Source organism: Cololabis saira, chromosome 2 (genome assembly GCF_033807715.1).
Source record: "Cololabis saira isolate AMF1-May2022 chromosome 2, fColSai1.1, whole genome shotgun sequence".
NCBI lineage: Eukaryota > Metazoa > Chordata > Actinopteri > Beloniformes > Belonidae > Cololabis > Cololabis saira.
In genome coordinates this window covers 13995216-14019759 of record NC_084588.1, presented here as the reverse complement: position 1 = coordinate 14019759, position 24544 = coordinate 13995216, and the positions used below count along the sequence as shown (strand labels likewise).

The 24544-nt window shown below is 41.3% G+C and overlaps 2 protein-coding genes across 2 annotated transcripts; one reads left to right on the top strand and one right to left on the bottom strand.

Annotated features, from left to right (window-relative positions):
* Window positions 1-4: 4 nt before the first annotated feature.
* tubgcp4 (tubulin gamma complex component 4) lies at window positions 5-14472 on the bottom strand. Its single transcript, XM_061738592.1, has 18 exons — window positions 14304-14472; window positions 12956-13090; window positions 12714-12836; window positions 12566-12619; window positions 12399-12455; window positions 9430-9509; window positions 8633-8834; window positions 8382-8547; window positions 8167-8291; window positions 8042-8092; window positions 7858-7963; window positions 6262-6369; window positions 5303-5447; window positions 5021-5198; window positions 1872-2006; window positions 1686-1802; window positions 1454-1593; window positions 5-1373 (listed from the first exon to the last, which is right to left on the bottom strand). The coding sequence occupies exons 1-18, from the start codon at window positions 14373-14375 to the stop codon at window positions 1367-1369; spliced, it is 2001 nt and encodes a 666-aa protein (XP_061594576.1). The 5' UTR covers window positions 14376-14472; the 3' UTR covers window positions 5-1366.
* Window positions 14473-14698: 226 nt separating this feature from the next.
* cdkn2aip (CDKN2A interacting protein) lies at window positions 14699-21302 on the top strand. The gene is made up of 4 exons (XM_061738604.1): window positions 14699-14903; window positions 16027-16279; window positions 18235-18359; window positions 19232-21302. The coding sequence occupies exons 2-4, from the start codon at window positions 16029-16031 to the stop codon at window positions 19774-19776; spliced, it is 921 nt and encodes a 306-aa protein (XP_061594588.1). The 5' UTR covers window positions 14699-14903; window positions 16027-16028; the 3' UTR covers window positions 19777-21302.
* The last annotated feature ends 3242 nt before the right edge of the window (window positions 21303-24544 follow it).

Sequence of the window (24544 nt, the reverse complement as noted above, 5' to 3'; positions counted from 1 at the left end):
GATTCATATTTATTTTCTCTACAGCCAAGATAACATTCAATATTTACACTTTATACATTAAATATCCACCGTCAATGTCTTCATACTCAGTCCCCCACTCTACAAATATATACACACACTGAACTTCAGTGGTATTCATAAGGTCTCCCGACATTTCTGCATCAAACACGTAAATAAACAGATTTTGTGGCCATTATGTGGAGTTTAAGGGACAAAAGTACTAACAGAAGAGGAAATCAGTCCAGATTTATGAAGCTGAGCTTCATCCAGGTTTCCAATCCACAGTCAAGTTGATTTAGCGTCTAACGAGTGTCATAGGGCCCACAATAGAGCCTTGAGGGACTCCCCTACGTTTTATTATCCTTCTGTATTGTCTCCTTAAGGTTTTGCTGAAAAGTTACGACGGTGTCACAAAGCAGCGACAAGCATCACTTTTCACTTCCAAGGTTTTGGTTTAGATTTGGTTCTTTTACAGACTACCTTTGCAGCATATTGTTACTTTCTCTTTTTGCAAAAACCCTCGCAACAGAAAACGCCTGTAAATTACATCCCGCTTTGCTAAAAGATGAACAGATTTTTTTTCCTGTGGACCACATGTGGTGATGGGAGGAGCCAACATCTCTTGGCTTGAATTAGGAGGAAGAAAACGCCACAATCTGCTTTTAAACGGTCATCTTTTCTAGAAGAAGTTTACAAAAAAAAAAAAAAAAAAATCAATATCTCTTCAAAATGTAACAACCACAATTCCTGGATCACTGTTTTCCATCATTGAGTTTCCACAGTCGTGTAACATTCCCAATACTGCCCCCTGCTGGCAACACTAAGCAGTACAGAGTATCCAACCAGCTAATGACACACAAAACACATTGTGTTTGTCAGATCAAGTCCATTTCAACGTTTCCGAACAGCTGCATGGACACAGCTCTTCAGGAGGTTCCTCAGATCCTGCTGTTTCCATTAATCTCCAACTCTCGTCTAAAAACTGTTGATTGTTCTGTTATATCTCACAAAAAAGCAAACATCCCAAACTGCTCCCTTAATCAACTATGAGGTTCCACTCTAACATGCGCTGCCTCCCATAAAAATGTCCAATATTAACTCACAGACCTGACTTAAAACGGTCCTAGTAAAGTTGGGAACTCTGTTTTTTCAATTATTTTTTAAAGCAAAAAGCAGCAGAAGGTTTGATCATTCCATCTGAACACAGACTGAATCCCTCTGGAGGGTATTTTTTGCAGTTTGGGTGTTTCAGCTCTAAAGATACTTTTCGTTGACATGCATGATGTCGGTGAAAGCAACAGTTGAAACGGAGGCTTCCTCCGGTCCGAGTTTGGGGCTGATGAACACATCTTCATCCCTTCTCTTCTTAAACGCTGAAAAGAGAAACGGCGTTAGACTGTTGAGGCTCCCTGAATGGTTTTGAACAGACGCGTGGTGGTCGTGCGTGTCCTACCCGCCCAGCGTGCCCCCGGCCTGCGTGTAGTATTTGTTGTAGTCCAGCCGCAGCAACAGCTGAGCCAGATCAGAGTTGATCTGATGGTTCCTCACGCTCGACAGGATTTTGAACAGGAGGAACGACTGGCGTTTGAAGCCCTGGAGGTTAACAGCGTTGAACATGCAGATCATGTCTTCAGAAACAAAATCAAACTAGAAAAAATGTAATAAAAAGATCACTCAGACTCCACCTTGACCAGCAGGTCCAGCTGAGCGCTTCCTCTGTCGTCCAGCGACGCGACGCTCTGACTGACCAGGGAGCAGAAGCTCTGACACAGCTCCAGGATCTCATTCAGGCAGTGGAACACCTGAGGGAGGAGCTTTTACTCACATGGGCTTGAGAAGGAACACAGAAATCTGTTGGCTGAGGGTTTTACCGGCTTCAGGAGGATGAAGGACTGGGCCAGCAGGTTGCTGAGGAAATGGTCGTGGGCCAGTCGGATGCTCTCAAAGTCTCTGGTGGAGTGGATATGCTGAAGCAGCTGAGAGAACTGAGACTCCAGCACGTCCACCTGGAGACACAGCAGCACATTTATTTACATGGGACATTTAACAGCAGAGAAGGTTGACATGAGGTACTCTACAATTAAGTATAAAAATAAATATTGTGATGAGAAAACTAAGATTTACACAACCAACTGCATTTTTAGGTCAGCATTAGGGCTGGGTATCGATTCAAATGTCAAGAATCGATTCGATTCCGATTCTTAATATTCAGAATCGATTATCATGATTCGATTCGATTGATTTGGCTTAGTGTTATTTAAAATGTTTTTTGAGCTGTTGCCTGAATTATATGACTGTAAAATAAATAGTGAAATAATAATTTCACAATAATTATTGTGAAATAACTAAGAAATAAATAACTCAAACAGGCCTTTCAATGTCCAATTAAAGTGCAAAAAAGAAAGAAATTGCAACAGTTCATGCAGTAAACAAATCATTTTAGCTTATCTAATTTATTCTGTCACCACGCACACATATTGCCATGAAGCACCTGGCATTTTTCAGAAGTGTCATGACAAACTGTGTGTCCGACTTCTGGGATTAAAGTTCACCTGGCGAAAATGATGAAGAAAAAAAAAAAAAAAATTCGATCTTTAGACATAAGAATCGATTTTTAGGAATTCATATGAGAATCGATTTAGAATCGGAAAATCGATTTCTTTCAACACAGGCCTAGTCAGCATTAAAGCTAAAATTGTACTAACTCTAATAGTGAGTCATCTTTTATAATTGTATTAAAAAGAGATTTTATATGTACTCCATATGCCCAGCCATAGAATAATTGATAAAAAAAAAAAAAAAAAAATTAAAATGACCTTCACAATTACTCTTGGTTACAACAACAACAACAAAAATCACCCAGAGATTGATCGTATTTTCACGACCATATGGCGCACTGTGTGGAAAGGCGCACCCTCAGTTTTGTGTGTCATTTTTGGTTTTAAAACACACATACGGCGCACCGACCCAAAAGGCGCCGTCTACAGAGACAGAGCTGCACACACACGCGTTGCAAAACACACACGCGCTAAAAATAGAGCGGAAGCAAAACTTAGTTTGATATTTCACTTTTCACATCAATCAAACCCTTCAAAAGGTTCATATTCTGTTTCTGCATTAAAGAATTTAAAAAAACCACCGGGGCGCTGCACATAAACCTGTCTCAGCCACCAGCCCTTTTCATTTCACTCTGGCTGGAAAAGTCTGTTTAGGCAACGCTTTTCTTTTAAAAATCACCATAGCCGGCAGTTTCTGTCCATCAGCGTGGCAGGCAAGCACAAGAGTAGCCTAAATAAACTTTTCATACCCCGTTGTGCTGCGGATCCCGACCGCGGCGGTCCCGGGTCCCGCTCCGCCCCCCCCCGCGCTGGTCCCGCGTCCGTCCCGGGACCCGGGACGCGGGACCCGCTCACACACGCGCTGTCGGGGAGCCGGTACCGGGTTGTATCCGACAGGAGCTCCGCTCTGCTAATTCAGCTGCGCCAGTCCGAATTTCCAGACCTGTCTCAGCTTCTTGATCATCATCCCTTCATCCAGCCCCCCCTTTTCATTCACCCTTATAATGACTCCGGCTGGAAACGTCTTATGCAAAGTTTTTCTTTTAAAAATCACCACAGTTTCTGTCCATCAGCTGCGCCAGGCAAGCACCACAAACGAGAATGTGTGTGTGTCGCGCCGCGAATACACACACGCGCATGTCGGGATCCGGTACCGGGTTTGTAACCGACAGATTTGGCTGCAAATTTCGGAAAGTGAAGCTGATCTGACCTGAGACAGACCCCAGAAATCCCTTTTCCCCTTGGGGAACCAGGAAGTCGGGCTGGAGCAGCGCGCATCACGCGGCTTTAACCGGGGAATGTCACCGGTTCCACCCGGCCGGGGCCGGAGGAGCCCACATGGACTGGTAGTAGGGGCTCCCGGGGTAAGAGCACCGGCATTTCAGCCGGATCTGCCCCGGGGATGCGGCGATCGGACCCGCAAACCCACGGCAGGTGCTTCCTCGGTTCCGACATGCAAAACACACACGCTGCAGAACAAGTGTGCTTATTTAAATAGAGCGGAGCAAAACTTAGTTTGATTGTATTTTATTTCACTTTACACATCAAGCAAATCCTTAAAAGTCTTCATCATCTGTTTCTGCATTAAACAGCTCAGTGGAGTCTCATTCACGTCGCAACTCACGGAGGCTTCACCCGCCCCCTTCTCTTTTTACCGTTCTCATGGTGGCCGGCCTCACATTACCGTAATTCAGGTAATAGACACGGCGCACTGTTTCATAAGGCGCCCGGCACATTTAAAAAAAAAAAAAAAAATGTGCACCTTATGGTCGCGAAAATACGGTAGTCAACGGGCTGAGAGTACTAACAGACGAGGCAACCAGGTCAGACTTTCCAAACCAAAATGACTTCAGTCTTGTCACTCAGATTTAGAGAGCTTCATCCAAGTTTCAAGTCCACTGAGGCAGTTTAAATACGGTTAGAATGGGTTCCTGACATACAGTAAATAAAACTTGTGTTTCTCAAAACAGACCCAAAAGCAAGATTTACAGTTAGGACTTCATGGGGCCCAAAATGGAGCCTAGAGGCACTCCACAAGAGAGAGGAACCAAAACAAAACCCTCTTCATCAGGTTGGGTTGAACTACTTTCGGGTTTAGAATTTCAAAAATATTAAATAATAAAAATCAGTGGAAAGGACAGCAAAGAAGAACTAATTCAGGAGTTCAAAAATGTATCTTATATATTAAAATACATCAGTGATGCTTTCTTGAAAAATATCAATGGTTTGATTGTTATCATTTTATACTGTACTCTAAAAGGTTTTGCTGAGAAGTTACAACTGTGTGACACAAAGCAGAGCGAGGCCTCACTTTCCAGCACGAGTTGGTTCTTGTAAAGAAAGAAAATCAAATTCTGCAGCATATTGCTACCTTTTCTTTCCCAAAACTTGAATTAGGAGGAAGAAAAACCCCACATTCTGTTTTTAAAAACACTCAAAGTGCACCCCCCTGGTTTCATTACCTGCAGGTAGTACTGCAGGTTGTCGATCAAGAAAGCCATGTGGTTACGGAGTTGGCACTTGACAGCATCCGTCTGGCTGGGTTTGAGGTGCTTCCTCTGCATCTGCAGAGCCCAGCAGTGCTGCAGCTGCGACTGCACCCGCCGCACACTCAGCAGGTACCGGAACACCACGTTGTACCTGACCACCACACGGAAGAGACACAAAGAAGAGGAAGGACGGTCACCACGGCTACTAAAACTGAACAGGCAGAACCCCCGAGCGTTAACCGTGCTGGTACACACTTCTCCAGGACGGCGGGAGTGAAGAGGATGTGCAGCGGCCACTGAACCTTGTAGGTGAGGCCCAGAGCCGCCCAGCCCGTAGGAGGAACCTCCCGGGGAGACGTTTCCTGAGGAGGAGTGGCTCCGTCTCTGGGGCCTGAGGCCTCTGAAACAACGGCCACAGAAACGTTAGTATTTAGGGGGAAAGGAAATGATGGTATATAGCCATAAGAATTGTAAATAATTCAAAATACTGCGACCCAACAAACCCACTCTTCATTAAACTAAATACCTTAACATTTGTAGATCTAGTTGAGCTAAGGACTTCTCTTATAACGTATAAGGCACACAACAACCTACTTTCTTACTGCATTCAGGAAATGTTTTCACCCAGAGAAAGTCGGTATGAACTCAGGGGAACTTGTATGTTTAAAAAAATAAAGGTAAGGACAAACTTTAGAAGTAGATGTGTTTCTGTTAAAGGGGTAAACTTGTGGAATAGTCTCTGTGATGAGCTAAAAATGTGTAGTTCTATCCGCAAATTAAAAAAAACGTTTAAACTTAGGGCAATTGATAAATATAAACTATGACCAAGAGCAGCTTCTCCTGTAAATCCTCTATATCACATGCTTTTGTTGTAATTGATCTCTGTAATACCTTTTATTTTGATTTGTTGTGATGTATTGTAAAAAAGGGTAGGCATCATATAAGCTACGGCTTCAGTCTACACCTTTGGTTCATTTATTTATATATCCAGCTTTACTGGGGTGCATGTTTTGATTGACTAATGGACCAAATAAAACTAACTAACTAAAAAAAATGGTAAGAGCTCTTTACCAACTCGGAATTATATCCAGCCAGGATAATAGAGAATAATCCCAAGCATATGACGGGTTGTACTTGAAAAAAAACAACAACTGAGAGAGATCTCTCCTTCAGTTCTGTGAACCAGTTCTGAATAAGTGCAGTTACGAGCAGACCTTTGCCGTCTTTGCCCTGGTAGTCGACGGTGAGGTGCAGGAGGGGCAGCAGGTTGTCGTCATCCAGCAGCACTTTATGAGCCGCCTGCTGGAAGGCCACGTTGACATCTGAGGGGAGAAGAAATAAAACCCTCCACATGAAACATGAAAACAGGTTGAACACGTCAGACACATCCAACAAACCAGAGGAGACCAGGTAAACATCCACAACTCAATCAATACACATCCAATCAGGCTCCTCTATACATGATCGATGGCTGGGACAAACTGGGGGTGCTTTGTTGTAACTGATGTTAATGACGGGGTGGGTTCGCCGCCATTTCTCCTGCACTATAGGCCTGTGTTGAAAAAATCCATTTCCCAATTCTAAATCGATTCTCATATTAATTCCTAAAAATCGATTCATATGTCTAAAGACCGATTTTTTTTCCCTTTTATTTATTTATGTATTTTTTTTTTATCATTACATTATAACTTTTGGTTATTTTTTTGTTTATCCCTAAAAAAGGAATGTTTTGTTGGACACGAGAATAACTGGTGCCATGTTTTTGCCTTTAAATATGTTTAAAGGTATGAAAACATTAAAGTGTTAGGTTATAATTGCATAAATTGTCTATATTTCATTACTTTATATACTGTCTTGGGGTTACATTTGCAAAAAATTATAAAAACCAAGTGTTCAAAAATTAAAAACCAAAATAGACAAATAAAAATGGAATGTGGGAAAAAATTAAAACCCATTTCATCCATCTCTGTTTCCTCCCTGGATCTGTTTGGTAATTCTGACCCACACGATGTTTCTGAAAGCAGTTCTATCAGCATTCTGGGAGCTGATTGGTCAGAGCCTTACAGCATCATTAGCAGCAATACTTGCTGTTGAATCTCAATATAATACTAGTATTAATATGTTGCAGAACTACAGTCATATAATTCTTTTTTAATAATTCGTTTTAATAACACTAACCCAAATCAATATCGGAATCGAATCGGATCGAATCAAATCTTGATAATCGATTCTGAATCTTAAGAATCGGAATCGAATCGATTCTTGACATTTGAATCGATTCCCAGCTCTACATTTGACTGTAACCCTTGGGATATTTTTCTTGATGGGTCCACAGAGAGTGTGGGCTACGGGGTCCAGGGACGGCCCCTTTGACCCATTTCTCAGGCCGTGTTTCTGGCTTGTCCAACTGGACGGAGCTCTGTGGCAGATCCAGGAAGTGTTGAAGGCTTTATATCCATCAGGTGACGTGGGCACGCCTCATTATCCCCCCTGAAGAAGAGCTGGAGGTGGTGGCATGGGAAAGGGAGGTCTGGGTGTTTCTGCTTAGACTGATAACCCCCAGACCCACATTTGGATAAGTGCTGAAAGGATGGATGCAAATATATATTTGGACAGAACAAACCATCCACCTGGAAATTCTGATTTACAAACGAAATAGAGGCGACCTAGAGATGTACATTCAGCACAATAGTCACGTAAAACCAAGAAAGCCTCACTTTTTCCGGATATATCCTGTGTAATATCATTTTTAAACTGCAAACTTAAGGAAAGGGTGCACCGATCTCCGTCCCACCCACAGTGATGCGTACCGTGCTCAGTGACGGCTGTTGGAGGCGCCTTCAGCATGTGCTGCGCCAGGTCAATGAAAACCTGGTAGAGCTCCCCACGACCCAACAGGTAGAAGTCCTTAACGATCTGGAGAAAATACAAACGTTAGCACAGCTCAGTGTAAAAACCACTGATGAGGGAGAAGGAGAAATGAGAGGCACGAACCTTGAGCTGCTCGAGAAGGTCGGCCTCGTCCACCATCAACGTCCACAGATGCTGCAGGTCAAGAAGAATGTAATCAGATTCAATGAACCATGTAGACCGCTGAGGCGGTCCAAGGTGAAGATTACCTCTGCCACCGTGCTCCTGATGCGATCGATTAAGTTTTCAAAGTCCACCAAGCTGAAAAGAGGCTGCTGCTTGAGTTTGTGCAGCTCCCCAGCAAAGATGTCCTCCTGGTGCTTCAGGATGGATCCTAGAAAAACAGCATCACCATTCAGTTGTCTCACTGATGCAGGGAAGACGACACTGCTGCAAAGCTTCACACAGATCTGCAGGACAGTACCAGCTCTAGATGGACTGTGGTTGTGGTTTTCAAACATCTGAACAGACTCTCCCACAAAGAGGATCTTCTCAGCTACTCGGATGGGAATGTAGGATGGCAGCATCTCTGTCCGCAGAGAAAACTGCTGGAGAGATGGAGCCAGCATGTTCTCCTCCTCAATCAGCCTCTGGACAACAACGAGCACAGACGTAAGTGACACTGATGCCCTCCACTGCTGGGGGAAGGTGTTTCTGTGTTCCTGCAGCTCTCACCAGGTCCTGCAACTCTCTCAGCTGTTTCCCACTCAGCCCTCCCAGAACCAGGTCGTCGTCCTCCTCCTCCTGGTTGGCCGCCGCTCCTCCGGCGCTGGGACCCTGCTTCACGAAGAACTCCTCGCTTTGGTCCAACAGCAATCCGTGCAGCATCCAGGCTGCCAGCTGCTTGTACATAACACCGTGACACACAGCCAGAATCCTGCAAAACACACACATTATTTAAGTTGGCATCACAAGTTCACGTCAAGACAACAGAATGGATTTCATTGTTACAGGAAACGAGCTTGAGCAACGGAAAAGAGATAAAACTGCTCAGAATTAATAACACTTGACATTTACACTTTGTCCAGTTCTATCAAACCTTTTAAAGACATTTTTTTTTTTATGAAGTTTAAAATATTTACACAATTTCCTGCAGCTTACACATAAGACAGAACTGGACAAAGTGTTAATATCAAGTATTATTATTTGATCTATTTTATCTAGTTGTGAGAACCACAATTCCTGCCATTTACTCAGTTTATCTTCAAGTATAGATGAAAAATCTGTTTCCATAATTCTTTAGGAATCCTCAAGTTAATTCTTAAAAGGTTAAAATAATTTTAAAAAGACAAGGAGATCGAGACGCAGCGTAAAACTGATGTATTTTTAGCCGGGTGCAATAAACCTTGTAATTTTAAAACTTATTCCACAGAGAGTTTAGATGTCATCAAATGAAGTACAGAAATCTGGGAAGTATTTTCAAAAGTCAGACACTTCACCCAAATCTCCCTATGAAGTCATGTGTAACTTACTTGTCCAAGGCCATGCGTACGGGAGGAAGCCCCCCGCAGCTGTGCTTGTACACCGTCTCCAGGATCTGACAGCCGTGGATCTGCAGCGGCACAGACAGACAGCACCGTTACCGTTTACATTTTTGGTTTAACTTCATAGATGTTCAGTGTTTTTTGAACGTTTGTGGGCACTTTAGAGAGCTGCCTATAGTTCTGTATAAATTGGAGCTAAAGATAATCTGACGTTCACTTGATGAGAACCACCACACATCATCTCTATCCGGGACCTGCTGGAGTCTATCCCAACTCTCTTCAGATAAAAAGCCGGGTCCCAGATAAAGATAAATCTGTTTAAAATAACAAAATTAAACAAATACTAATGCTCGAGCACAAATAATTTAAAAAAACAAATCACAACTTTTTTGCTAACCCAGCTTAGCAAAGCTTAAACAACTAATTTCCAGAACTTCTCTGCACATCCTCATCAGATTCCTGTTTTTCTAGTAATTTAGCTTATTCTCCTTAGTTGTCCTATGTTTTACATATCTCTGTATATTGTTTGTTTCATTATAGGAGGACCACTCGACAAGCCCTTATGGTTTTTTTTGGTTCCTCCTGCACATTTTTTTCTGTTACATTGTATCTCTTTTTTGTTGTTTCCTTTTTTTTTTCTACATACTGTTTGTCTGAATTTTTGGCGGTTGTAGATTTTTTTTTATGTGCAAATAGATAAATAAATAAAAAAACTAAAAAAAAACTAAACACAGCTACTTTAATTCATAACTCCTGACACTTCCCGAGAACTGTCAGGCAGGTCATCAGGTGGCAGCTGCTGCCGCCGTCCCACCACTGCTCTGTGGGGACGGCTGGACCTACGGCATCCTTGCAGGACATGACAGCAGCTCAGGAGCTGATAAGGTCGTCCTGCAGAGCCATCACAGCTACCTAGCAGACAACTCACACACACACCTGTCCACAGACCTCCCACTGCCGCCATGAAGCAACAAACACCCTGAAGGACACGCATCACCACCTGTTCAGCAGCTTTTATTCCAAAGTCATCACCACATGAGCACTATCATCACAGAGACTGACTCATGGCTGACGCACATTCACCACAACATGAATTTAAAGCTGGGTGTTTTCGTTGGAAAATGATGGTCAAGTACTTCTTCTTCCATTTATGAACAAACACGTTCTTCCTAACGTTTGTAGAAATCTCTCATGGTGTGAAGAAAAAGATTTTTTTGCAGAATTTAGAAAGAAAAAAAAAATAGACCCTGTTCAAGTTGAAAAGTCATCTAATGACTAACGACTAACGACTGCTGCTCTCAAAAACAGCACTGATGCCTCCATACAATGTTTATTTTTTAATTGTTTTAAACTGATAGGACCAAAACAAGGAAGCTTTATGTTAATGGGTTAATTTATTAAACATGTCAGCGGTGGTGTCATGCTTTGGGAGCCTGGTCATCTCGTCACATATGATGGAGTAATTATTTCAGTACTGCATGAGTCAATTCTTGAAGAAAAAAAATCAAATCAGGACTGATCTGTTATGTCTATTAGACATATCCCTTATATTTCATTAATTTCCCTTTGAGGATTAATAAAGTATTGTTTAATTTAATCTAGGGCTGGGCGATATATCGAGATTTTAATATATATCGATATATTTTCAAACGCGATATGGTACGAGACAATATCGTTTATATCGATTTCTTAAAAAAAAAAAAAAAAAAAAAAAGGTTTTTTTTTTTTTTAATGATTTTGATATAGCTTATTTTGTGACAAATTGACTTGAATGTTTTATTTGAGATTTGCACAAATGTTTAGTTATTTGCACAACTGTCAACCTCAGTGGAAAAGTCTGCCTGTTACTGTCTACATTGTATTAATTGCACAGTGTATTTTAATTTAATTGTTATGCAGGGAAGGGATATTTGTTTTATTTTATTCAAGAAGCATTTTTATTCTATATATGCAGGCAGTTTATTTTTATTTCATTTGTTTTATACATTTTGATATTGTGCAGACCTCTGTTAATAAAGGTAGGCTACCTGTGTGACATTTGGCACGAGGCTTTGTATTAAAACTGAAGGTTTTTTTAAGGGTTTGCCTCAGAAAAAAATGAAGCTAACAGAGATGCTATGCTATAATGCTTTGGGGGAAACTCCAATTAAGGCACAGAAAAAATATCGAGATATATATCGAGTATCGCCATTTAGCTAGAAAATATCGAGATATGACTTTTGGTCCATATCGCCCAGCCCTAATTTAATCTTTGATCACATATTTAGAAGGACGTTTTCACAAGTGGTTCTGCTGCAGGTTGGTAAGAAGAGCATAAGTGTAATATTCAGAAATAGTCGAGGCAAAGCACTGACGTTAATCCCAGTGACATGTTGTAGAAGGTTTGAGGAAACCCAGAAACATCACAGACCACGACTGAACCAAGACGCAAGCTGATGAGCATAGGGAACGTTCAGCTGCAGGGAGGGTCTTAAAAGCCATCTGAACTTCATACAGATATCAGATTCAAACGTTTGTAATGCAAGATATTTTCACCTCGGTAAATAATGAACAGCAGTTTGTTTTAAACTTTTTTTATGCATTCTCCTTGTCTGCTCAGGAGGGTAATGATGTTTTAGATCATATTTAGATGGAAGAATAAGCAGAAGTTAATGGGTAGATGGGTGAATAAAAGGATTCAGAGACTTTCAGGCATCAGTGTCGCAGTTTATTGAAACTCATGATGAAGACTGCACTTCAGTTGGGATTATTTTATACTACATTTGTGACCACAACACCAGTGTAGACTGGGGGCTTTATGCATTTGTTTACAGATCATAGAAACAAGTTAGATCAGTGATCTGCACTCTTACACAAGGAAAGCTACTACATTTTACTACTAAACACTTAGATACGGGGTATAAACTGCTATGAGGCTTAAGCTTGTCGTTAAAGTCCATCTGTAAAACATTCCTTACCTTCTGAGATTTTATAGTCTCGACCACGACCATGACGGAGGGAAACAGCAGCTGAAACTGAGAAAAAAAAAATACAACACAACCTTAAAACAAGCAGATGGCTTTGAATTAAAGAAACTTTGAAAATGAAAACTTTAAATCTATAGAACGTTTTATTAATGAATAACCTGATCAAGCTTGTAATTCACATGGGATATAGTCAGATGTGGATCTCCCAGGAACTGCAACACACACATACATACAAATACAAAGGTTACATGAGCATCGTCCAGCTTGACTCGTGCATCATCGCTGTTGTTTCCATCAACATGTTACCTCTTGCTCGAGGTCCAGCAGCGCCTGTCTGTACGTCTGCAGCATCGAGTCTAGCCCGGTGCAAAACGCCCGCAGGTAACTTCCATGAAGCCCCGTCTGGTTGGGCTGGTTCGTGTGGTGCTCCTACAGAACATGTTGCATTCATTTATTTATTTATTTATTTATTCTTGAATTTTCCAACACATTCCACAAATTAAAATGTTTATATATATTCTGTAGCGTTGTGTAACGTGAGGACTCACTTGCTGGTGAACATGGCCAGTGTGCTGCTCTATGAACTCTGTAAAGCGTATGTAGTCCGAGCCCAGTTTACAGATCCGGTTGAGGACGCTGCTCTCACTGGGATGCAGGAAGGGCAGGTCCTGGGACACCTGCAGGTGAAATCAACTTCATCATTAACACAGACATCGAGAGCTTTTCCACTAAACTTTGAGGATTGAAAATAATAATAATAAAAATAATTAATCAAAATACAGATTTTAAAACACGTATTTCAATCTAGCGAATCAGTATAGTTTTCAGCAGTTCTGGGTAGAACTGGGATTTAAAATATAATTAATAATACATCAGTGGCTGTGTTTCATAACTTTGCAACTTTGTGAAATACAGTTAGGACATTGAGTAAAATGTTCAATGATATGGACACCTCAAACGCCCATATTTTTATATTATTCACAATAGAACATTTCTAACATATTCAATGTTGAAAGTGAGACATTTTACATTTCATTTAAAAAAAAAAAAGCTTTTAATTTTGATACAAAAGGGTGGAAAAAGCAGAGAAAAGTGACCTCTTGGTTATTTGGCAAGGGGTCGGTGTCGTGAGTGGGTTTAGAGCAGGGGTAGCCAACCCTGGTCCTCGAGAGCCACACTCCTGCATGTTTTATGTTACCCTGCTTCAGCACACCTGATTCTAATTAATGGTCCTAATTAGCTTGTCATCAAGGCCTGCACAATTCTGTTGATGACACAGGTACTTGTATCACGGTGTGCTGAAGCAGGGAAACATCTAAAACATGCAGGACAGTGGGCCTCGAGGACCAGGGTTGCCTATCCCTGGTTTAGAGCATCTTAAAGAGGCAGAGAAGGATGCACATAAACTATAATATAGAATTTGTGAAACAATTGCAAAATAATAACCTTCAGTTTGCAGTTGAAACGTGTGTCGATATCTCATTATAAACAGAATCAGAAATCACTTTATGTCATCAAATGTACAATGTACACAGGAAGGAATGTAACCTGGTAAAAACAACACAATATCAAGAGTCAAACAATCTTAAGAAAACTCTGTGGAGATGGGGCCAGGCCAGCAATCAGTATTGATTTTTGTGACCATATATTTCTTTATTTTAAACATTTTCACGTATTTCTATGTTCCATTGTGAATAACTGTTTTCATCAATTCATTTTTGTCATGTTTATCTTTACAACTTCTTTGAAAATGGGGTTATATTATTATTTTTTCCCCTCAAAACTTAAAATATGTTGACAAAAGCTTGCAGCTCAGAAAAGCCCCTTAATGCCAGTCAGATGTGTAAAACCTAGTGAAACTGTCAGAGATGCAGCTCGCCTCAGCTTTACCTGCAGACCTGTTGCTTTGCTCCATGTAAAGATCGCACCCGGGTACCCGCTTAGCGCCAGTAGCAGCTCGTGAATCATGTTAATTCATCCGATTAAAACCAAAAACCGCTGCAGGGAGACGCAAATGTAAGTAATTTACCGACCAAGACAAACCGCCTCCCGCTCGAGCTGTCGCATGTTGGTGACGGAGGGACGCAAAGCATCATGGGAGGTTGTATTTTAAAATATATAATATTGTTATTGAGTTTTAAACCTTAAAAAAAACATTTAAATACGTCACATGCTTTACAAATACAATAAACTGATAGTGAGCATGAAAACTTTTCGTTAAAACGAGCGTTCAGCGGGGGCTGTCGGGTAATGTAGTCCCTTTACCGTCGGCGTCCCCAGCCTGACGTCATCACCCGGACAGCTAGCAGCGCTTCAACAGACACAGCTTGATATGTGGGATTTGAAATGTTTAATTATGCCTCCATACACACTTTACAAGCGACGTAGACCTTCTTACACGCTGTAATCAGGCCTCATACTGGGTTGTAGTCGTCACCGTGCCTCCTGGTGCCGCTAACCGGACTGGTGTGGCCGCTCGGCTCAACTTATAACCAGGTAATGGAGTGACTTGGCTGCCGTGGGTCCAGGAAACCCGGACTAGTTATCCTAACCTGGGTTACCAGGGTTAATAGGGGTAGGTGGCAGTCAGGATACGGGGCAATAAACCACTGGCCACAGACACGCTGACCGGCTGTTGCCTGAGTGGTTGGTCTTGAGTTGGCTGGTTTTATCCTCACTAAGTTGCAGCATTGGAGCAGGGCTGAGTCTGCAGGTGTGTGTCTGCAGTAGGGCTGGGGATCGATTCAAATGTCAAGAATCGATTTGATTCCAATTCTTAAGATTCAGGATTGATTATCAAGATTTGATTCAATCCAATTTGATTCCGATATTGATTTGGGTCAGTGTTATTAAAACTGTTTTTTGAGCTGTTGCATGAATTATATGACTGTAGTTATGCAAAATATGAATACTAGTATTATATTGAGATTCAACAGCAAGTATTGGCAGATAATGATGCTGTAAGGACCAACCACCTCCCAGAATGCTGATAGAACTGCTTTCAGAAACATCGTGGGGCAGAATTATCAAAAAGATCCAGGGAGGAAACAGAGACGGATGAAATCGGTTTAATTTTTCTCACATTCCGTTTTTATTTGTTCCATTTTCGGTCTATTTTGGTTTTTAGTTTTTGAGAATTTGGTTTTTTAGAATTTTTTGCAAATGTAACCCCAAGACAGTTTATAAAGTAATGAAATATAGACAATTTATGCAACTATAACCTAACACTTTAATGTTTTCATACCTTTAAACATATTTAAAGGCAAAAACATGGCACCAGTTATTCTCGTGTCCAACAAAACATTACTTTTTTGGGGATAAACAAAAAAATAACCAAAAGTTGTAATGTAATGAAAAAAAAAATCGATCTTTAGACATATGAATCGATTTTTAGGAATTAATATGAGAATCGATTTAGAATTAGGAAATCGATTTTTTTCAACACAGTGGTCTGCAGGTCTGCAGGTTTGAGTCTGCAGGTTTGAGTCTGCAGGTCTGAGTCTGCAGGTCTGAGTCTGCAGGTCTGCAGGTCTGAGTCTGCAGGTCTGCAGGTCTGAGTCTGCAGGTCTGCAGGTCTGAGTCTGCAGGTCTGCAGGGCTGAGCAGGTGTGTGTCTGCAGGGATGGCGGAGGAGCTGGGCAGGGAGGACCTGGTCTCGGAGTACCTGGACCAGAACCCCGGGCTGGCCCAGTGGGTGGACACCTTCAGAGTTTACTGCGAGAGCGGCAAGCAGTGGACCGCCCGGAGGGAGTTCATCCTGAGGAACATGGAGGCTTTCCCCACCGTGAAGCCGGGGCTCGCCCACAGCAGCAGCCTGGACCGGCTGCTCTCACTCTCCATGGTCTGGGCCAACCACGTTTTTCTGGGATGCAGGTACGACACACATGTGTGTGCATCCTTTTGTACTGATATTGTTAGGTATGGCAGGGCAGGGTTATTTGTATAGCACAATTCAATACAAAGTAATTCAAAGTGCTTTACGTCAACATTAAAAGCAGCAAGACACAATTAAACAGTAAATAACAAATGACATAAAATAAAATTATAAGAAAAGAGGTAAAATAATAAAAAGCACAAGCTTAAAAGTAAGGGCAGTAGAATACAGCAGGTAAGTATTTAGTTTAAGAGTACGCTTCAGTAAACAGTAATGTTTTTAGGCCTGATTTAAAGGAGCTGACAGTTGGAGCAGACCTCAGGTCTACAGGAAGTTTGTTCCACCGGTGAGGAGCAGAATAACTGAATGCTGCCTCACCTTGCTTGGTTCTGGTTCTTGGGACACAGTGTTAAATGCGTCAAGAGTTTGGAAACAGTCAAGGATCTGGGACTTTACTAACACAAAACATCGCAAAGGCAAGCAATATTCAATACTCATGAAAACCAACCAGCCATGGTTTCAGACCAATCACACCCTTCAGGGTGACATCCTTCACCTACGGTCGCGGCCTCCACCAGCAGCTCGCCAGAGGGCTCCTTTGGTCTTCAAAGTCCCCCGATAACCTGATGGTGCTGGAGGGCATCTGTGGAAAGCAGTCTGATCTACTGCTTCCATCCGGGTATCAGACACTCCAGGAAACCCTCAGATGTTTTTGTCCAAACCCCGACTGGTCAGACCTCTTTTGGCAGCACAACTGACCTGTTAGACGGACGAATTCACAGCTAACATTGTCAATAACATCAGTTAGATCAAGCAGAAATAAGACTGAAGTTCTCTGTAAATCATTTAATCTGAAATCATTGATTACTTTGTGCTTCTTGTGCCATGAAATCCAATGGATAGATATCCATTAAGTTATTTTGGACACATTTTCAAGTATTTCACAAATTAAAAGATGATGAAATTCTGTTCTGTTATTAATTCGAGACGATGAGATGTTTCGCTGCTCTATAAATCTCCTAGACTACATTACAGGCTGAAATATTGTACCTCTCTACATGTTTTTTGAAAAGCTTTATGAATAAAACCTTTTAAAATTCAGCACTTTGTGAAAAGTTAAACCAAGGGTTTACCAACCCCTTTATCTTTTCCATTTCATTAGTAAGAGTCTTGGAGCAGTTAAAATGTTTTATATTGTGCTGAAACAACACAAAGGTTGCTCGTGTCTGGATTTATGGATCTGTTCCCTCCTCCCAGTTGACCAAAGCCAGAAACAGATTGTAGCAAGTTCACAAAACCCACATCAGGCAATATGTGAGATTCTTAGTATATTAGAACCCCCTGAACCCAGTGGTACCCAGAATGCAAATGACTTCTGAGGAAACAGTGGGATGTTGCACAGACGTAATCTTCCTCATAAGAAAAAATATCGTGTTTCACAGTTCTGGGGTGTAATAAGCACTTTGAATTAATTGCTTTTGTTACATGCACATACACGGGTTGCCATGGCAACATGTCTCCTACCAATTCTCTCAGGAGTTGAAATACATACTACGAAGTCTGTCTCAAAAAATAAATACTCATCTTCATTCAGTGGAAGAGTGTGTTTGTGTTGAATGATTTTATTTTTTCCGTGGAGGTATATATTAGATTAGTTTGAGTAAATGTTTACATGAAGTAAAGAAGCACCAACCAGCTCCATCTGCAGCAGCTACAACCGTTAACATGCCCCTCGCAGTCAGTTACCGTTCAGAAGGAACAAACTAGTACTTTTGATGTTTTTATTTAAATGTTTCTCCTGCCATTTGTGCAGCTGTAGAGGTGTTCATGTGTGACTTTTCCTCATGTGCTTTTACTTGATCTAAGGATCTGAAAATCTGTTCCAACGTGAGCGAGAAGAAACCACACGAAGTCGCTCAGATAAGTAGTGACCTCTGTTCTCTTCATGCCTCAGCTATCCACAGGCCGTCATGGACAAGATCAAGGAGATGGGCGAGGGGATAGTCGTCCCTGATGCTCCTGTTCACAGAACAACGAGAGACGAGGCCATGGCCAAGGGGAAGCGCAGCGCCACAACTGGTAATGCAGAGCTCACTTTCATTAAACACCCACCAAAGTTAGTACTGTCATTTTTAACCTTGTGGTTTTGAATGTAAAAACGTAATCAGAGTGTGGCAAATGACAAGCTCAAAACGACAACATGGCAGGTGTCTTGTGACCATGTGAATACGTTTTCTTGAAGTTCAAGTTTTTAACAGTGTTTAGATTGATGTGCAGCAACTTCTCTAAGACCTTGTCTTATTTCTTCCCCTATTGGTATTGTATTGACACACTCCAGTGTTCCAGACCAGCAAAATGTTTTTATGCAGGTCTGTTCACCTGCTAGAGATCGTTTCATCCAGGACTGATGATTAGCAGCACCTGGCTGGAACTTGCAACCTTAAATCTTATGGAAGCTGCAAGGGGATACTTATGATTACCCACCTTTTTTTGTTTCTTTTGTTGTGGCCTTTTCTCTTTTTAGATTGTGTCATATCAGATTTTGGGAAAATAATTTATTGCACTTCATTATGTTACAGGGTTTGTTTGCATTACCACAAACGTTCAAGTTTAGCTGTCTGGAAATGTACAAAATATCTTGAAAAAAGTTTAGACGGTTACAGGATACAAGACAATGTCGTTGTTCTTGTAATATACATGTGGATGAGCTTGACCAGAACATCTTCATCTCCAAAATGAATATCAAATATGAGGGATTAGGTGGTGAAAAGACTTCCTCCACACAGTCTCTGCAGCTCGTTAGAAGCCAAGACTGCAGCAGGGTTTCAGCGTAATTACCTGATGCAGTTTGTTTCTCACACACCCACACCTGAGGTTTGCTCCCGTTTCCTCATTAAACATTGTTTCTTGTTCAGTCAACACTGTTCTTCCCGCTGTGTTATCGTTTGCAGAGGCCGACGCTGACGGCTGTGTGAAAAGAGCCAAATGCGGGTCTAATGAGCTGAAGAAATCAGGACCTCGTCCTCAGGCTCCAGCAGAGCACCAGCCCTTCTTCAACCGCCTCTACAAGGCCGTGGCGTGGAAGCTGGTGTCGGCGGGGGGCTTCGGTCCCAACCTGGACCATTTTGAGATTCTGCGGAGCTGCGTGGAGTCGTGCAAACAGACCCTGACGTGCGTGTTCGTCCCCCTGAAGGACATCGCGGGCCTCCCCGCGGCCCGCACGCAGAAGGAAGGCCACGTGTGTGAGATCCGCTGTCAGGCCGTGTACTTGGGCACGGGGTACGGGCGCGACGAGGCCGCCGCCAAGGCCATGGCTTCCAAGGAAGCTCTGAAAGTCTTTCAGGGGCGAAAAGTGACAGTGAAAATCGGCAGGAGGAGGTTCAAGGGCAAAGACGTGGAGGATTTGATGCTATTGGATGAACAGCCTCGGACTCAGGGCTTTCCTCCCGCACTCAGCTACCCTTTTCAGGACGAGCAGCTGGAAGGCGGCTGTTAGTAGAGTCAATGGTGTTTGGACCCACTGGAGGCATTCATAAGTGGGTCGGGACCAGACTGTCATGTAGCTGCCCATCACAGCTGAGAACGAGAATCTGAAAAGCATTTCATCTGTCAATCAGAGAAACCGAGAAAAAGTCCTCTTCATCACACGTCCCATTTCATTTTCACCGACTTTAAGTTTAACAGACTTCATATCAACATCAAATAACCTTGAAGCAGCGTTGTTTAAACATCGACAAACCAGTTAAAGGCTGTACTGCAAAGCAGAACGGTTAACAATTTTAGTGGAAGTTGAAATGAACACAGAGAACATACTAATCCTCACAGAACGGAAGAGGAGTTTTGGCCACTAACTTGTTTTAAAAAAAAGCGTAGACATACTGTAGTTCTCCTCTTTGTTCATTGCTGCTTCCTGTGGTTTAATCCAGACGACTTAGCGTGTGTACTTTGGGATTTCTTATTTTCTTCTTCTTCGTTAGAGTCTAACCGATGACTCTGGGGTGAGTTGAGTCACATGAAGTCAACAAATAACTAGTTTTTTTTCCAGTTTTACGGGCAGCCGGAGGCAGAGTTAATGCAGCAGCAGCAGTTTTACCTAATGCAAATTGCTTGTCTTTTAGATGTGCCAATTGAGAACATGAAGAACGCTTTGAGGAATATTATTTATTTTCCCCCAATAATAAATACATTGATATCATTTTATCGCTCGTTGTCATGAACCCTTAAATCAGAGGGCTGTTTCTTGTCTCCTTCCCCGACGACCTGCAGCATTTCAGGTGCCATTCGGGGCCAGCTTCGTTTACTTTTTATTTTATTAACCTAAATAAGTAAGCATTTCTAAGTTCATCAAACGTGGTAAGCGTGGTTTTGTGGAGGTTTCTTCAGATGAATCTGAACGGTGATGTAAAACAAAGACTGCATACGTTGTGGCTCTTTTTCTTCTTTTTTCTTTTTTTTCCCCGCTAAATTCTGCTTTTTCTTTCTCAAGTTTCTTTCTCAAGTTACCAACTACAGTAACTATCTTACTGTACAGAGAAGAAGTGCGCTTTTGCTTCATTTAAAAAAAATTGATTTAAAAAGACAAACACCAAATGTTCATGTGGTTTAATGTTGATAAAGGTTTCTAATTTTAAACCTGCGGTGTGGTCAGTTATGTGTTTGAGGGTCAAGTGCCGCTGTGACGTGTGACTTGTCTTTGTTTTTTTCCAGTCCGGGTTGATTTTTGGAAGAGGTTGTAATCTGCGCTGTTTCTTGTTCATGGATATTTCCACCAGTGCTCCTGTTTCTATATATTTTTAAAATAAAGTTTAACTAAGTAAAGTGTTTGTGGCTTCTACCTGCAGCGCCAGAATCTTATACTTGAAGTGGTTTTCTTTTTGATTGCTATGTTGCTTTTAGAGATGTTTTTTTTTTTTCTTATTTTAGTTGAGTTGCTGATGTAAAACTCCAGATGACCGATATTGATTCTGATATCAAAGCTGTTGTCAAGTTTAATATTACCAATAAAAGCGCAGAAAATCTAAAGACATCTAAAGAAAATCTACATTATTCAACCCTTTCAATGTGTTAAAATCAACAATGCTTCATCTGAACAGGATAAATCCAGCAGAGCTACTTCAGCGATGGGAAAATGAAAAGTTTGAATTGAAATTTAACTTTTTTGATAATTGATTTATTTTGATACCTATTTGCATATGGGATATGGATCAGATCAGTTCCAGTTTCCAACAGATTCACATTACTACACACAACTGTATGAGTCAGATACTGATTAAAGATGCTCAGGTGGACTTTCAGCAGCGCCATGTGAGGAAAAGTGGGTCATTAGTGACATTTTTCCACACCAATCCACCGCCATCGCCCCTCAGCTGAAGATGACCAACTGTTTGCATAAGCAGGAAGCTTAAGGCTTCATCAACACAGTTGACTGAACGACAATCATTTGTCATCATGAACAAATGAAGAATCTGATTGTTTCCTGAGATGTGCTGCAACCATCATACCCGTATTTCCAATGCAATACCATAATTATTTGACCACATGGATATAAGAAGGCATAGAAACTAAAACTGCATCTTAGTTTTTGTAGTTAATATTTTTATCAGCAAACCACACGTGTATTTCTACGCCCAAACGAGTTATTTTATGAACATAGGTGTAATTCTCGGTAACCGCCACAAGAGGGCGCCGTGGGTTCATATAAAACCTGGTTTTTGGTTTTGTCGACTTGAATTGGGACATTTAAAAAAAGTTCTCTGTAAAGTTTTCTCTTAAACCTTTGTCTTGTTAAAAGTATTTTGAAGAGCGCGTCTTCTATAATAATGAATCTGTAGAGGAACTTGTGGCAGTCTCATATATTATAACAGTGTTGTTGTGCTATGTCGTGTTTTAGTTTGTATGTACTTTGGTGATTCTGATGCTGCTAGTGGTACTTTTTACCAGTCCTTTAAAAAAACAGACCTTAAATAGGAATAGATGGGTATAGATGATGAAAGGATGGATGGATTAACTTTTTCTGTGCGCGAGAGCATTTATTTGGGGTCTTTTTGAAGTGATGACCAACTCTAGAACGTTGCATACGACAGCCTTAAGTATGAGGGGCCGTACAAGCCATAATTCATTCTGAACCTCTCACACACATACATTCTCCTTTCACATACATATATTTTCACTCTCACACACACACATTCTCCTTTCACATTCATATATTTTCACTCTCACACAAATACATTCTCCTTTCACATACATATATTTTCACACTCACACACATACATTCTCCTTTCACATTCATATATTTTCACTCTCACACACATACATTCTCCTTTCACATACATATATTTTCACTCTCACACACATACATTCTCCTTTCACTCTCACACACATATATTCTCCTTTCACATACATATATTTTCACTCTCACACACATACATTCTCCTTTCACTCTCACACACATATATTCTCCTTTCACATACGTATATACTATTCACACATATACTTTACTTTTCAACACATACATATTATCCTACTACACATACTTATCCTAACCTGATGCTAAATAGCATCATGCATAGCAATCATGCTAATAAAAGTCATTGTGTTTTCGTATCTAGTGCAGTTTTGCATTTCAGGAGTAAGTAGCAATGAGAATGACATTCGCAATTTTTTTAATAACGTCTTACAATGTATTGAACGACTGCAAAGAGAAGCTACAGATTCTTTTGTTCGTGAGAGGCTGTATGGAGAACTTCGTGACCACTTTCAAACCTTATCTGGATTTCTGTCAATGTCAAGATTTGTTGAAGATTCAAGAAACAGAGAAACAGTCAATACATTAGAGTCCTTGTTTAGATGTCTTCAGTTTTTGCTGACTGCTCATGAAACCAGACAAAGAACCGACAACAGTTATGTCCTGCTGCCTCCACCTGTCATGACTGGACATCAAGGCAGACCTAGCCTGGCCACAACACAGCAGTAAACAGAGAAAAATAAACCAAGGCCTAAATTGTCATGCTAAGACATATGATCCGCATTTTTAGGGTTCAAAGCATTACATCTGTTAAGATGTGCTAGTAAACACATAAACATAGATGCAGTGATACAAGTTTTTTACCCAAATCCAAGTCACAACTGATTATTAACACCACCTGACAGGTACCAGTACATAGGTACCAGTGTACCTATACATGTCAGCCTAAAACTGTCCTCTAAGTCAGTGGTCCCCAACCTTTTCTGAACCGCGGACCGGTTTAATGTCTGATCATATTTTCATGGCCCAATCTAAAGGTGTAGTTGATAAAAACGAAATAAAATGACAAGATCAGCATTAAAAACTGTGGTATTTTCTCTATAGTAATAATAATAATGATTTTCGAAAAAATAAAATAAAATAATGGAAATTGTAAATTACCTTTAATATGAGTATTTTTATAAATGTGTTTTTTATGTTGTTATGTCTCATTAACGTTATTTAAAGCCAGGCTTTTATTTTATTTATTAAGGACACCGATATTTAGTGCTTTTATTTTGAAGGCGTCTCGCCGAGACCTTGTAAACATCCGGTGCTTCGGACTTTAATGGTAAAAGTTTAACGCCAGTAAAAAGTGTGTCTGAAAGACTAAACTAGTGTCGGGAATGCTAAAGTGGTGCCTAACTGACACAAAAAGCACCTTCTGATAAGGATTTGTTTTCTTTGCAAATGTTATCCCTTATTTATGTACATATTGAGTTTGGCTGTCAGCTGTAGGCCTGATTTATGGTTCTGCGTAAAATCGATGGCGTAGCCTACGGCGTAGCGTGCGCGGCGACGCACACCCTACGCCGTAGGCTCTGCGTAGGTGTAACGCGGAACCATAAATCAGCCTGTGTAGTTGTTATTACCGAGCGAGCAGCTGCGTCGGTCTGTATTTAAGTTAAATGAAACTTATATGAATGTAGAAAGACTAACTCTATTTTATTTTATTCCTTTATAGCTCTTACAGTGTGTTTGCAGTGTATTTATTGTACATCCAAGGAATAAAAACATCGTGAACCATCAGTTTGAGAGTCATCCATCATCAGGGGATGCTACAGAAATTATTTTTTCTCTCTGTGCGGCCCGGTACCAGATGACCCACGGCCCGGTACCAGATGACCCCCTTTTCCTTGACCGGGAGTTCCAGTTTGTGTTGCCGAGTCTGATATTGCAATGACTGCCGCCGTAATGCTCCGGTTTGCTCTTGTGTACGGTTAGCTGCTTGGCCTGCCGAAGCGGCTTGGGATGACGCTCC